Below are 16,435 nucleotides of genomic sequence, written 5' to 3' on the forward strand. Positions count from 1 at the left end.
TCCATGGAGTTGCAAAGAGTCAGACATGACTGAGCAGCTAACACTGCTACTACTGATGGAGGGGAACGAGGGGACCGGCCTCTGGGTCCCTGTTCCTGCTTCAGTGTGAAGAGTGGGTCTTTTGTCTCTTGCATGTTCCCAAGGTCTCTTCAGGGTCAACTACACTATTCTAGGAATAGTATTCTTGGAGGTCAGAACTTATGACTGGGGATGAGGTAAAAACAGAGAGGCATAGAGTGCAGTGATTTTCCAGGATGAAAGGAGTTTATGTAAAGATTTGGATTGGGAAGGGCCAGATGCCAAGAAAATTATGATGGCAAATTAAACTCCTCACTTGCCAGCTGAAATACTGTCTGCAATGAATTCTTCCTTGATTTACCTCATTTCTTCTGACATGTCTTTCATCTGAACTCCCATTGGCCTTAAGATCTTATCACTCATTTGACACAAACATGCTGCTTTAAATAACATTTTGATAAAAATGCTAATATTAGCATTGCAGTACTGTATTTTTTGTTTCTGGTGGAATAAAAGTTTCATTTGGATGGCCTACTTCACCAGCCAGTTATAACTTAGCACATGGTAATCTATCAAAAATAGTTATGACTGTGTTTATGGAATAGATAAATAGATTATAAGCTCCTTGAAGATGGACAAAATTAATTTCTACTTCATGTGTTTCTCTCAAGACCGAGCAGAAGATTATGTGTATTCCACTGATACTGTTACGAAGTGATTTAACAATTGCTTCCCTGGCATGTTGCCTGGGGGAGGTTTTATGAAGGTACACAGAAAGTTTTAGTATACTATAAAATAGGAAGTTCATATTCAGTTTAATTTTCTGGAGGAAACTGATCTTTCTTAAAAAAAAAGTCTCAAATAAGCAAACACACAAAGAAATAAATAAGCAAACACACAAAGAAATAAGAAATGTAAAAGAGAAGAAAAAAAGCAGCCCATTTTTCTTTCATTTCCTAGCACAGTGACTTAAGTGCACAAAAAACCCTAATCTTTCAGAGGAAGTTATCCAAATGGAAATTATCCTCAAAAACAGTCCCAATTTCAGTGCTCAGGTTGTAGAGCATAGACCAGCAGCCTCCTGAAACCATAGCCTGAATTTTGCAGGTCATATTGGAAAAAAAATAAAATTCCCCTTAGACATTATTTGATTCACAGTCAGTCCTTAAAGACCATATTTTAACCAAACATATAAACCAAGAATTAGAGCTTAGTGCCCTGAAACAAAGTATGGATAGAAAGCATCCGCTCACTGTACATTCCATAAAAGCTTCCCTGAGACCAAGAGAAATTTGGCCAAAGTTAGGCAATTATACACCACACTAAGAATGAACAGTTTCAATTCAAGATGGCCATAAAGGAGGCGACTAAACCCACCTCCTCATACAGGTACATATGGAAAAATGTCCTTTGTTGGGGGAGGGGGAAGATAAACTAGCTAAGCAACTCCTACATTTTGGGTGAACAAGAAAAACCCACATCCGAGAAGGCAGGAGAGACTGAAACACAAATCTCTGACACCTTGCGCAGTAACCCATGATTGGAGAGAACCCCAAATTCTGGGCTTCTCTGTAAGGAGTGAAGGGTTTTCACCCCCATATCTAGCTTTTAAGACTTGCACTTCAGAAATGAGCCCCCAAAGCATCTAGCTTTGAAGCCAACTAGACCATAGCAAACTGAGAAATAATCCTTAAAGGCTTTGCATGGACTCAGCCAACCTCAGGCCCAGCACAGAGGCAGCTGTCGGGAAAAGACCCAGTCTCTATGGAAGAGGCTCATCTTAGAGTATTGGCCTGAGAGCCAGGTATCTGGTTTAACACACATCCTGGGATCTCCTGAAATACTCTCCAAAAGGATAGAAGCTGATAGATGCCATCTTTGTGGTTTGCCTGTATTCATGAGTTTGTTTTTTTTAATTCTAGATTTCACAAATAAATGAGATCACACAGTATTTGTCTTTCTCTGACTTGTTTTACTCAGCTTAATGGTTTCAAGTTTCACCTGTACTGTCACAAGGGCAGAATTTGCTTTCAGTGGCTGAATAATATTCCATATATGTATATGTATATATATACATACACACACCATATTTTCTTTATCCATTCATCCACCCATGGGCAATAAGGTTGTTTCCATGTCTTGGGTATTGTAAATAATACTGCAAGGAAAATGAGAGTACAGATATCTTTCTGAGATAGTGATTTCATTTCCTTCAGATATATATCCAAAAGTAGCATTGCGGGATCACGTAGTAAATTCTATTTTTAATATTTTGAGCAACCTCCAAACTGTTTTCTGTAGTGGCTGTGTCAATATACGTTTCCCCCAACAGTGTACAAGGGTTCCCTTTTCTCCACATCCTTGCCAGCATTTATCTCTTTTTATTGGATAATAGATGGTTTAACAGCTAGGAGGTAATATCTCACTGGAGCTTTCATTTCTGTTTCCCTGATAATTATTGTAGTTGTATACATTTTGGCCATTTGCATATTCTCTTTGGAAAATGGTATGTTCAAGACCTTTGTCCATTTTAAAATCAGATTTTAAAATGGCTTCACTGTTGGAAGGGCCACTGTGAGCAGGTAGGCTGCTGGCTGGGTCCCGCTGTTAGGTGCGGTCACAGGCCAGGCTCTCGGGCAAGGCACAGGCTGTCTTCAGTCATCCAGGGCTACTGTGGGCCAGGCTCTGTGGTTTTCAGGGTCACTGTTCAGGTTCTCTGGTTGTGCTGGGCCAGTGGCTATGCTCAACATTTGGGCAGGGCTGCAGGTTTGACTTTCTGCCGGAGTGGGCCTGTCGGACAGGCTCTGTGGCTGTGTATGTGTGACTGGAAGCTATGCTCAGCAGCTGAACAGAGCTGCAGCTTTGATTCTTTGCTTATGTTCTGTGGATTAAATTGACATGCATCACTCTAAACATTCTCACTCTGGGAAACACAGTACCAGACACTGTTCCATAACATTTCAGTTAAAATCTAAGTTAAAATACATTTTAATAATTGAAATACTTGATCAAGATCCACACAGCTATTGGGCATTGAATCCTGAATTTGAATCCCTTCTTTGTCTGATTTTAAACCCTGTTTTATTCTCAGATGTTTTAGGCAATGGCACCCCACTCCAGTACTCTTGCTTGGAAAATCCCATGGACGGAGGAGCCTGGTGGGCTGCAGTCCATGGGGTCGCACAGAGTCGGACATGACTGAGCGACTTCACTTTAACTTTTCACTTTTCACTTTCATGCATTGGAGAAGGAAATGGCAACCCACTCCAGTGTTCTTGCCTGGAGAATTCCAGGGACAGGGAAGCCTGGTGGGCTGCCGTCTGTGGGGTCGCACAGAGTCGGAGACGACTGAAGCGACTTAGCAGTAGCAGCAGCATGGAGTTCAGCGTATTTTGTTTGGGCTTCACAGTGTTTTATTAAAAGGGCTTGTAATTATATATATGATAATCTTTGGATTGATATGTATAAATATCTTTTGGAAGATGAAAAATAACATGGCTGAGATGAAATACATACTGGGTAGGTTCAAGAGAAGTTTAAATGGAGCAGAGGGATAGATTAGTAAACTTGAAAGAATATCCAGAATAGAACACAACAGAAGAAAAAGACGAAACAAAAAATAAAGTGTCAGTGAACTAAGAGATAATGTCAAACGACCACATAATTATGAAACTGGAATCCTTGAGGGAACAGACTGGCTATTGGCAATGGTCTAAAATTCTATAAAAATGTGCAGATGGGCCAATATTTGGTCAAGGCATCCAATGCTCAGATACCTGCTTGAGATTCAGCAAAGTTTTCAGAGACACGGTCCCATCAGGAACACCCTGGTTAAGGGAGGAAACCCTCTGTCACGTGTGGTAAAGGCACTGCTGTTCTGAAGTATGTGAGATCATTCAGCTGATCTCAAGGGGCTGCTGAGGTTGTTGCCAAGGGATCTGAGAGAGGGGTGAACTCCTCTAAGACTCAAGTATCTAGCAAGGACCGTGGAGGGGTGAGGCTGCTCCCTCTGGTTAGGAGAGGTACAGCAGAGGGTCCAGATTTGGTCCAGCCCTTAGCAAGGAGGCTTCAGCGGCTAAGACATGCTTGCAGGGGCTACTTCCATGGCCCTGGGCGTGACGGGAAGCTACATGTAGATGGTCACAGGCTAAGGGATCTCTGTTCCTAAGACAGCCCAGTATGTAGCCAGCAATTACCACCTAGTGGCATAGAGCCTGGGACCAAGAAGTGCAGCTTCTTATGCAAGAATCCCATGGAGAGCTTATGGCCATCTCAGGTGGTCCAGGAACTCTGGGACACATGAAAGGAGTTTCCTAAAGTCCTTAGAATGAAGGAGTCTCTGGAGAGCCTTAAGGAGAGTACCTACTCTTTTGTAATTTGGAAAGATTCTACAGACTTTCTTTGGAGGCAACCCTGTTCAGAGTGGGAAGCTTTACAAATAATGACATAAATGGGTTTAAGTAAAAATTTGTATGTTGCTTCTAGAACCCTCTAAAGCCTTATTTTATAGTTGTAGATGCTGAGAGTCCATAGCTGTTTATTGACAGTGTCAGGAATGGAATGGCCTTTGATTTACCAAATAATTGTCAGGAATTTAATTGAGACTTTGAACCATGTTTGGGGCAACAGCTCATCCCCGCCTTTTTGAGCTCTTTTATGAGTATTTGTTGGAGAAGGGAATGGCAACCCACTCCAGTTTTCTTGCCTGGAGAAATCCATGGACAGAGGACCCTGGTGGGCTACAGTCCATGGGGTTGCAGAGTTGGACATGACTGAGCAACGAATACTAGACTACACTATGAGTATTTGTAGTTACCAAAGAGTATATTAAATGAGTCATCTTGGAAGAGAATGTCATCAATGCAATGTCATATCTATGCCCCAGGAGAAACTTAATGCAGTTAAGATGTTGCCTGTAAAGATTATGTGTGATTAAAAGCTGTTGAGGTACCTGATAGCTGGTGTGTGTGTGTATGTACTCACATATAAAATATCCCTTCAGAAATGATGGCAAGCCATAGTTGAGAGACGGCTTAAAAAGGCACTGAATGGAACATAGCCAAACCTATAATGGTGACTATTTCCCAGTTCTAATTAGATAGAGTCAATAATTTCAATCATATGTCTTAATGGTGGGAACATGGCATTACATTTGAAGTAATCTACTGTGAAGCACCATTCACTCCTACCAAGTTTAAGGATAGACCAAATTGAGCTGTTAAGTGGAGAAGTAATGGGGATTATTATCCCTTATATAAGTAGGTGTCTCTTTGAAAGCCCCGTTTACTTTACTCTGGGCCAGATTAACTGCACAGTTGCTCCTGGGCTCACTTTTTGTTTACATTGGCAAGCTGGATCCTGTAGCATTTGTATGCTACACTTCTGGAAGCCAGTCACCTGGATGTGTTAAACACCCCCCAAACATATTCACCTTCCTAAAGGAACCTGTCTATTTGTTCATATTCTCCATAGCAAATGTTTCTTCTAGAAACATAGCTGGCATGCAGTTGGTATGTTGAGTCTGAAACAGACTGCTCACTAACTTCCTTCCGTGAATTAACCCAACTTGGAAGACACTGCAGTATATAGGTTGGTATCTGAGCTGTGTCTGGTTTTTGGCTTTTCCCCTTCTAACATTGCAAAAAGAGCAAGTCAGTTCCCTCCCTAAACTTATTTATAGAATGGAGGTATATAACACATATTCTAAAGTTATCATGTATCTTCAATGAAATCTAGTTTATTGACTACAAAATGATAATCAATGTGTAGCCTTCAGCGCACCACCCCCCCCACACTTTTATTTCCAAAGGTATGTTCCCACCTTAGACATTGTTGTAAACGATCAATTACATTTTGATTGCTCATGGGGTGTCCAGAAGGGTCCTCTTCTCTTTAGGCTGACTCTCTCATAGCTGTTTATAGCTTTGTTGGGCTTTACTTATACCATGTTTAGGTACCTTGATCACTTATTTCTAGAATTTCCTCCGATTTTTAAGTTTGAAGTAGAAATCTGAAATTGCTTCCACCATAGGAAATTCATTTCCTGTAACAGTGCATGCAGCAGATGGTGTTCTCTGATCCTTCTGCTATACTCTTGAAGGGTGAAGGTGGTTTGCATTTTTTTTTCTTGATGATACTATTTCTCGTGAATGAAGAACATGAAAATAGAACTCACTGCCTACTCCACTTCTGCTTAGAAAACTGTCCTTCAGCTTTGCTCATTTGTATCCATCCTTTAAACCTTTCCACAGCCCACTTATCCCTGAGGCAGCCAAAGTCTCTTCTTCCATCTGACAACACGTCTCCCACACACCTTATATAATACTGGAAAAGAAGAGACCTTACACACCACCAAGTGTAATATTTTGAATTATTTTTCATACCAAATTTGCTCAATTTTCCTTAGCCATAAATAAAAAGAAGATTCAGTTCAGTTCAGTTCAGTCACTCAGTCATGTCCGACTCTTTGTGACCCTATAAATTGCGGCACGCCAGGCCTCCCTGTCCGTCACCAACTCCCGGAGTTTACCCAAACTCATGTTCATCAAGTTGGTGATGCCATCCAGCCGTCTCATCCTCTGTCATCCCCTTCTCCTCCTGCCTTCAATCCTTCCCAGCATCAGGGTCTTTTCCAATAAGTCAACTCTTCGCATGAGGTGGCCAAAGTACTGGAGTTTCAGCTTCAAAATCAGTCCTACCAATGAACACCCAGGACTGATCTTCTTTGGGATGGACTGGTTGGATTTCCTTGCAGTCCAGGGACGCTAAAGAGTCTCCTCCAACACCACAGTTCAAAAGCATCAATTCTTTGATGCTCAGCTTTCTTCACAGTCTAACTCTCACATCCATACATGACCACTGGAAAAACCATAGCCTTGACTAGACGGACCTTTGTTGGCAAAGTAATGTCTCTGCTTTTTAATATGCTGTCTAGATTGGTCATAACTTTCCTTCCAAGGAGTAAGTGTCTTTTAATTTCATGGCTGCAATCACCATCTGTAGTGATTTTGGAGTGCCCACCCCCCAAAAAAACCAGCCACTGTTTCCACTGTTTCCCCAACTATCTGCCATGAAGTGGTGGGACCAGATGCCATGATCTTAGTTTTCTGAATGTTGAGCTTTAAGCCAACTTTTTCAATCTCCTCTTTCACTTTCATCAAGAGGCTTTTTAGTTCCTCTTCACTTTCTGCCATAAGGGTGGTGTCATCTGCATATCTGAGGTTATTGAGATTTCTCCTGGCAATCTTGATTCCAGATTGTGCTTCTTCTAGCCCAGAGTTTCTCATGACGTACTCTGCATAGAAGCGAAATAAGCAGGGTGACAATATATAGCTTTGATGTACTCCTTTTCCTATTTGGAACCAGTCTGTTGTTCCATGTCCAGTTCTAACTGTTGCTTTCTGACCTGCATAGAGGTTTCTCAAGAGGCAGGTCAGGTGGTCTGGTATTCCCAGCTCTTGAAGAATTTTCCACAGTTTATTGTGATCTACACAAAGGCTTTGGTATAGTCAATAAAGCAGAAATAGATGTTTTTCTGGAACTCTGTTGCTTTTTCTATGAGCCACCGGATGTTGGCAATTTGATCTCTGGTTCCTCTGCCTTTTCTAAAACCAGCTTGAACATCTGGAAGTTCACGGTTCACATATTGCTGAAGCCTGGCTTGGAGAATTTTGAGCATTACTTGACTAGCCTGTGAGATGAGTGCAATTGTGCAGTAGTTTGAGCATTCTTTGGCATTGCCTTTTTTGGGGATTGGAATGAAAACTGACCTTTTCCAGTCCTGTGGCCACTGCTGAGTTTTCCAAATTTGTTGGCATATTGCGTGCAGCAGTTTCACATCATCATCTTTCAGGATTTGAAATAGCTCAACTGGAATTCCGTCACCTCCACTAGCTTTATTCGTAGTGATGCTTCCTAAGGCCCACTTGACTTCACATTTCAGGATGTCTGGCTCTAGGTGAGCAATCACACCATCGTGATTATCTGGGTCATGAAGATCTTTTTTGTACATATCTTCTGTGTATTCTTGCCATCTCTTCTTAATATCTTCTGCTTCTGTTAGGTCCATACCATTTAAACCAGCTTTCAAGCAAGCATGTATCTTACTATTGAGCTACCTTTGTGGCTCAGATGGTAAAGAATCTGCCTGTAGTGCGGAAGACCTGGTTCAATCCCTGGATAGGGAAGATGCCCGAAAAGGAAATGGCTACTCACTGTAGTACTCTTGCCTGGAGAATTCAATAGACAGAGGAGCCTGGTGGGCTATAGTCCATGGGGTTGCAAAGAGTCAGACATGACTGAGCAACTTTCACTTTCACTTTTTTCACTTTTCATGTCTAAATATTAGTCAGTGAAATACAAATAAAAGATGCAAGCTGTATATAGAGTGGGTAAAGAACAAGATCCCGCTGTATAGTACTGGGAACTCTAGTCAGTATCCTGTGACAAACCATATTGGAAAAGAAGAATAAAAATAGATACAAATAATGTATACCTGGTGCAATAATTTAAACATTATGAAAGTATGTAGAGTAAGACTGTGTTTTGAGAAAGAGAAGTATCATATGACATCCTTTGTATGTGGAATCTAAAAAGAAATGTTACAAGTGAACTTTCCATAAAACAGAAACAGACTCACAAACTTAGAGAACAAGCTTATAGTTGCTGGGGGGAAGGATGAGGGAAGGGATAGTTAGGGAGTTTAGAATGGACATGACACGCTGCTATATTTATAGTGGATAACCAACAAGGACCTCCTATATAGCACATGGAACTCTGCTCAATGTTATGTGGCAGCCTGGATGGGAGGGGAGTTTGGGGAAGAATGGATACTTGTATAGGAATGACTGACTCCCTTTGCTGTCCACCTGAAACTATCAGTATATTGTTTGTTAACCGGCTATATTCCAATATAAAATTAAAAGCTTTAAAAAAATGAATAGTGTTTTTTCTCAAGCTCCAATTCTGCTCTTTTCAATGTACCCACTGTTAAAAATAAAATTGTCATTCTATGTATTTTATTTATTTATGCAAGATTATACCAATTACATACATGTATAATTTTATTTTAAAAGCAAGATCACAATATGTGTTATTCTGGATTTTTTTCACTTCACTCTATTTCATGAATACATTTTCAAGTCAACACTCAAAGATATAACTCAGTTTTTAAAATAAGTAAATTGTATTCCATACTAGGAATGCGTATCATTTTCTCAAACATTCTCACATTGAGAGAAGTTCCAAATTTCCCAGGTTTTTTGCTAATAAAATGATGCTTTTATAAACATTTATATGTCTGTGTTTTATTTTTAAAACGAATTCCTGGAGGTAAGATTGCTTGGTTAAAGGATGTCTGCATTATAAATTTTAATATATACTGCCAGAAGGCTATTTAAAAATTGTTGCAAGTTAAACCTTTCAACAATGCCTGAATAGACTTGTTATTTCCCTGTTTCATGAAATGTTAAAATTTTTCAGTTGGAAGGAAAAATTTGGCCTTTTAAAAATTTGTGTTTATTTTGTGTTTTGTCAATTATTCTGCTTGATTGTATTTTCATATTGGCCTTCTGCATTTCATTTTCTGTGATTGTTTCTTCAGATACTTTTGTTCATTTTTATTGTTTTATTTATTCTTTCCTAATCAGTTTGAAGGACCTCTTTGTAAATTAATAAAAATTATTCTTTGCCTTTCATATGTAACGTACATAGTTTGTATTTTCCCATTTATCTTTTATTTTTTGATTTTGTATATAGTATATTTGCCATAAAAATGTTTCTACATTTTATGGAATTAAATTATTTAAAAAATGCTCCTAGATTTTCTGCTTTCCTTAAGAAAATGTTGACAAGGAGTGGGTATTTTTTGAAACTTTTTATTTTGTATTGTGGTATAGCTGATTAACACCTGTATTAATTTCAGGTGAACAGGGAAGGGACTCAGCCATAAATATACATGTATCTATTTTCCCCCCAAGGAGAAGGCAATGGCACCCCACTCCAGTACTCTTGCTTGGAAAATCCCATGGACGGAGGAGGAGGTTAGGCTGCAGTCCATGGGGTTGCTAAGAGTCGGACACGACTGAACGACTTCACTTTCATTTTTCACTTTCATGCATTGGAGAAGGAAATGGCAGCCCACTCCAGTGTTCTTGCCTGGAGAATCCCAGGGACGGGGGAACCTGGTGGGCTGCCGTCTATGGGGTCGCACAGAGTCGGACACGACTGAAGTGACTTAGCATAACATAGCATTTTTCCCCCAAACTCCCTTCCCTTCCAGTCTCCCACATAATATTGAGCAGAGTTGCATGTGCTATACAGTAGGTCCTTGTTGGTTATCCATTTTAAATAGAGCAGTGTGTACATATCCATCCCAAACTCCGTAACTATCCCTTTCCCCTAGCAACAATAAATTCTTCCCTAAGTCTGTGAGCCTGTTTCTGTTTTATAAGTAAGTTCATTTGTATCATCTTTTCTTAGATTCCACATATCAGGGATATCATACTGTATTTCTCCTTTTCTGTCTGATTTACTCCACTCTGTATGATATGCTCTAGGTCAAGAAGTGAATATTTTAAATAGAAGATTTTACATACAAATTCTCATATTTTTCTCATTTTGAAGAACCCATTCAGACTTAAAACCTCAGGCTAGATTTTCACTGCACATAAGGAGTTTCTCACAGTGTGTTCTCATTTATTTGAAAGTGCATCTTCATGAATCACATTTTTAAATGACTGTACGCGTTGTGGATTTATTGCATCTTAGTCTGAAATATACTCTTCTTCACTGTGCTTTGGATACTGGAGCTGAGCCCTGTAGACGCTTCTTCTTCCCAGCTGGCACAGTGTAGTTTTGATAATAAAGTGTACTGGAGCAGTTCTGCAAGACCAGAACAGGAAGAGGTTTTCCTTCTTCCAGTCTGCTGTGATAGCCACCACGTTGGTGTGTGTGCACGTGTGTGTGCAGATAATGGAGGGAGACATGCTCACCTCTGCAGCCTCACGGTTTGGTTGCAGTCTTCACTCTTCGGCAGTTATTTCTTCCATTCAGCAGCTGGCTGACCTGTAGTCTAGCTGTAGTGCCTGCCCATTGGCAAGCTGCTTTTCCACAACTGGTTGGGCACTCCTGCAGCAGCCATACCTTTCCTTAGAGATCTGAATTCAGTTTGTGGAAAAGGACTCCGACAAGTTTCTGTATTCCTTCCTTGTTTGTTTTCCCTTAGTCCTAGAAACAGTGCTGCTTGCTGCAATTAGAACTTCAATTGCTGCTATGCCATATAATTCTCTCTGACTGCTTTTAGTGTTAACCATTCTTTACTCTTTATAGTAAATTTTCCTTGTTAAATTACTGGTGTGATGTCTGCCTCTTGAGTTGGCCTTATCTGAAATGTAAACATAACGTTAAGGTTTCTGGGAGAAAGCAGATAATCCTGGCTACTGTGCATCAATAAGGATGGGTATGTAGACTTACCTTAGAAGACAAAGTTACAAATATTCACCACAGTGACAAATGAAGGCAATGTGATAGATAAAATTCCGAGTATAGAACGTGTGAAGTGAAGTCGCTCAGTCGTGTCCGACTCTTTGCGACCCCATAGACTGTAGCCTACCAGGCGCCTCTGTCCATGGGATTTTCCAGGCAATAATACTGGAGTGGATTGCCATTTCCTTCTCCAGGGGATCTTCCCGACCGAGGGCTCGAACCCGGGTCTCCCGCTTTGTAGACAGACGCTTTACCGTCTGAGCCAAAAATCTATTGTAGTTTGTGTTTTGCCTTACAATGTTTGTCATGACTATGGATCACCTATATTCTTATTTATTAATATCTTCGCTTCAACCAAACCATAGTTACTTGTTTTTAATTTTCATACAGTCTTAGATTCACAGAAATATTAAGCAGATTTAAAATTAATCCATTTTAAACTTAAATAACTTATTCAAAAATGAACATAAAATGGTAGATAGATAGAATATACATTTGGCATAAAGAGTCAACTGATAAAAACTATTTAATTATTAAAATGAAATATTCACATATGAACAAAAATCATGTATTATAACATTATATGTACTGTGTTTGAGAAAGAATAGACCAGAATATCTCGGAGGCAACTCTCCTTCTAGCCCTCAAATTCTGGACTATGGGCACAACTGTGTTCATGTGCTTTTTGTTTATTTAAGGAGAGGGGGAAGATCAATTGTTGCAAAAAGCTATCTTTTATAAACAGCAAGAATATCTACCTATCTATCTACACATCTACAATTGCATTTATGTACGTATCCACAAATGTTTCTGAATACATGGCTAATATCTAACATAATGTCTTAATCTATATACCATCATTTCCTTTTTACTGGGGATTTGTTCACTTACTTGATGGACTGACATTAATCAGCCCCATCATCATCCCTCAGCCATTCCTGACATTTTTATTTAAAACATAACCTTGAAAGGACAAAAACAAATTACTTTCTCCATACTCTGTAAAACTCTATGGCAATCAAATAGTGCTATTCATGATTCATCAGCTATCAGGAAATGCTTTCAGGGAAGATAATGAGGAAGAAATTTCAAGGATTTTCTACTTTTGTTGAGTTCGAGCAAAGCAGGTGGGGTTGCTGTTGCTGCAGTAACAGATCTGTCTGCATTAGTTCATAGCTTTGTCTTTAATAATAAGAAATTGGGTTCTGTGTGTGTGCATGAATGTTTGTGTACTTCTATTCCATTCAACATTAGATTTGTGAGCTACCTTTATTGTAATGGCATATGCACATACAGATCAATTTAAGGGCTAAATCAGTCTATTTTTAGACCTAATGAATAGACTGTTTCCTCTTTTTACTAATAGCAAGAAGATTGCAATGAACATACATGTACATATCTCCTTGAACATGAAAAAGAATCTTTAGAGAGCTTAAAGTGGAATTGCTGAGTTAGGGTTAGTATTAATTTTCAATTTTATTGGATGGACCAAAGTTAAATCGATTGGATAAAAGTACAATATATCTTTGTAACTACACAGTACTGTATAAAAAGCAATATATGTTTCTATTTTCCTATATGGTTTCCAAAAGTTAATTTCATGAATTTTATTAATTTCATCCAGTTAAATGAATGTGTGAAATAGTGACAGACTTTATTTTTTTGTGCTCCAAAATCACTGCACATGGTGACTGCAGCCATGAAGTTAAAAGACGCTTGCTCTTTGGAAGAAAAGTTATGACCAACTCAGACAGCATATTAAAAAGCAGAGATATTACTTTGCCAACAAAGATTCATCTAGTTAAAGCTATGGTTTTTCCATTAGTCATGTATGGATGTGAGAGTTGGACTATAAAGAAAGCTGAGCACTGAAGAATTGATGCTTTTGAACTGTGGTGTTGGAGAAGACTCTTGAGAGTCCCTTGGACTGCAAGGAGATCCAACCAGTACATTCTAAAGGATATCAGTCCTGAAAATTCATTGGAAGGACTGATGTTGAAGCTGAAACTCCAATACTTTGGCCACCTGATGTGAAGAGCTGACTCATTGAAAAAGACCCTGATTCTGGGAAAGATTGAAGACAAGAGGAGAAGGGGACGACAGAGGATGAGATGGCTGGATGGCATCACCAACTCAATGGACATGAGTTTGGATAAACTCTGGGAGTTGGCAGTGGACAGGGGGGCCTGGCGTGCTGCAGTCCATGGGGTCACAAAGAGTTAGACACGACTGAGTGACTGAACTGAACTGAACTGAACTGAGGCTCCTCTTTCTGTGGAATTCTCTAAGCAAGAATACTGAAGTGGGTAGCCATTCCTTTCTCCAGGAGATCTTCCTGACCCAGGGATCAAACCCAAGTCTCCTGCATTGCAGGCAGATTTTTTATCATCTGAGTCACCAGGGAAGACCATAGTGGTAATACTCACATGCAATGTTATCTTATCACTATAATGAGAATGACTTTAGAATTTTACAATTGAAAATGACATTTATTATCAGTTTATTATCTCACTCTTTACATGATTAAGGTACTAAGATGATTAGAAATGGATATTAAGTTTTGCAAGTTATCTTTTCAGTATCAAGATAATCACATGATTTATCTATTTTGACCTACTGATATGATGAGTTAGATTTAAATTTTTTCCAATTAAGCTCCTTTGAATAAAGCTGAGTCATATTATACTTTTAATTATGTTTATGTATTGAGTTTACTGTTATTTAGAATTTTTCCATCAGTCTTTTTAGGTATGTGCTTAGTCGCTCAGTCATGGCCAACTCTTTGTGACCCCATGGCTTCTCTGTCCATGAAATTCTGCAGGCAAGAATATTGGAGTGGGTTGCCATGCCTTCGTCCAGGAGATCTTCCAAACCCAATCTAGGTCTCCCACATTGCAGGTGGATTCTTTAAGGTCTGAGCCACCAGGGAAGCCCCTGGCCTAAACTTTAGTTCTCTTTGTGCTATCCTACATCTTGCTGTCAAGATCTGCCAGCTTTGTATAATGAATTGCAGAGTTATATCTTTTTTATTTGCACTACAATAGTTTGGTGGCATTTGCATTTTCTGCTAATTAAAATTTTGCAAGGAATCACTTATAACCATATTTGGAACTGGAATTGGTTTTTTATTATATTTCTCAATTCCTTCTTCATTCATTATTTTATTCTCTTATCCTTCTTGATACAATTTTGGTCATTTTTGCTTGCTTAGAAAATACCCATTTTACTGTAATTTTCAAATATAAGCACAGAATTATAGACTATTCAACCATTAAAAATATCCTCTGCATTGATGGTAACATTCTTTTCTATACTACTTTTGGGGATTATATTCTCTTTATAGCATATATCTTTATTATTTCTTTCTTCCTGCCACTCTTTGTCTAATTTGATGTTAGTTTTTTATAAATTACTGTGCTGAATGCTTGGTTTATTTTTATCTCTTATTTAACGATGACATCAATTATAGTATAAAATTTCATCACAATAAATTAGTCCATATCCCATAAATTTTTACCATAAACTATTCTCTTCACTGGTGCTCTACATATTGTCTTATAAAATCAGCTTTATTTTCTTCTCTTGCCCAACTGTTATTTCAAAAAGTCTTTTCTATTTTTAATTGATTGATTTTTTGGTTGGAAATTTTGTCTTTATTTCAGGATTTTTAATGCATTATTTATATGGTCTTTTTATGTCTTTTTTTTTTTTTTTGCTGTGAAATATTTTAAAGTTTCTTTACCTTGTTCTGTTAATAGTATGTGCTGATTTTAATGTGTTCTAGGGCAATTTGAAGCATATGTTATTCCTATTTGCAGGGTATAGAGATATACATCCTTCTAATAACTTTTGTCTCTAATCCCAATGTTGACCCCTTGCAACCCATGTTCCATGCTGCTGTTGGGGAGGATTGAGGAGGAAGGTTCACAAAAGGAACTGGGTTGGGCTATAATTAGACACAGGGATAAGCATAAAATGTCTGTGGGTAACTGAGACATTGTGTGAGAATTGCCTTAATATATCTCATTTTGTTTATTTTTACATGCCTTAGAATTCTGCATTTTTGGATTATGTCCTGAATTCTCTAGATCACAGAATATTTTACATATTAAAAAACAGTGTGCACTAGTTAAACAGTTGGAACCACAGTCCTTGCTCTTCTCATTTTTTGTTGCTGTTGTTTGGTTTTTATTTCATAATCATAAATTTAACTTTGCAATCCAGTTAAACTTGGAGGGGCATAAGGAAAACATGGAACCCAAAGAACTGCCATGAGAGCACAAAGATTATAGGTTATTTCGAGCAGATGGGGGTGAAAGGATGCTCTCCTCAGCTACAGAAGGAGTGGTCTGGTGGTAAAGTTAAACACAGGTCAAATTAATGAGATTTGTTCACAGTCAGCAATGGTGATCTTGCTGATCTTGCCATTCCAGGATCCAAAGTGCTCCATGTCTTCTACGATATTCATGCCCTCTTTCACCTTGCCAAAGACCACATGCTTGCCATCCAAGTACTCAGTCTTGACAGCACAGATGAAAAACTGGGAATCATTTGTGTTGGGGCCAACGTTTGCCATGGACAAGATGCCAGGACCCATATGCTTCAGGATGAAACTCTCATCATCAAAATTCTCCCCATAGATGGACTTTGCATCAGTGCCTTTAAGGCATATGAAGTCACCACCCTGGCACATAAATCCCAGAATTATTCTGTGAAAGCAGGACTGGCATGTAATAAATCATCAACAAATACTTTTTGAATAAACAAGTTTTGGGGGTACTTAATTTTTATAAATAAAATTTAAAGTTCAAGTGAAAGGTTCTACATTGTAAGGCTCATAAATGGAAAGACTTGAATTTGAACCTAGATCTTCGATACTGAATCAGATTTTTTCCACTGAAGTGCTTCTTAAAATTTTGCAAATTCCTTTTGC

The 16,435-nt window shown here is 38.8% G+C and overlaps 1 protein-coding gene across 1 annotated transcript; it reads right to left on the reverse strand.

Annotated features, from left to right (window-relative positions):
• Positions 1 to 15,874: 15,874 nt before the first annotated feature.
• Positions 15,875 to 16,214, reverse strand: LOC102390200 (peptidyl-prolyl cis-trans isomerase A-like). The gene has a single exon (XM_006080462.3). The coding sequence runs from the start codon at positions 16,193 to 16,195 to the stop codon at positions 15,875 to 15,877; it is 321 nt and encodes a 106-aa protein (XP_006080524.3). The 5' UTR covers positions 16,196 to 16,214.
• Between the last annotated feature and the right edge of the window lie 221 nt (positions 16,215 to 16,435).

Source organism: Bubalus bubalis, chromosome 3, assembly GCF_019923935.1.
Source record: "Bubalus bubalis isolate 160015118507 breed Murrah chromosome 3, NDDB_SH_1, whole genome shotgun sequence".
Lineage (NCBI taxonomy): Eukaryota > Metazoa > Chordata > Mammalia > Artiodactyla > Bovidae > Bubalus > Bubalus bubalis.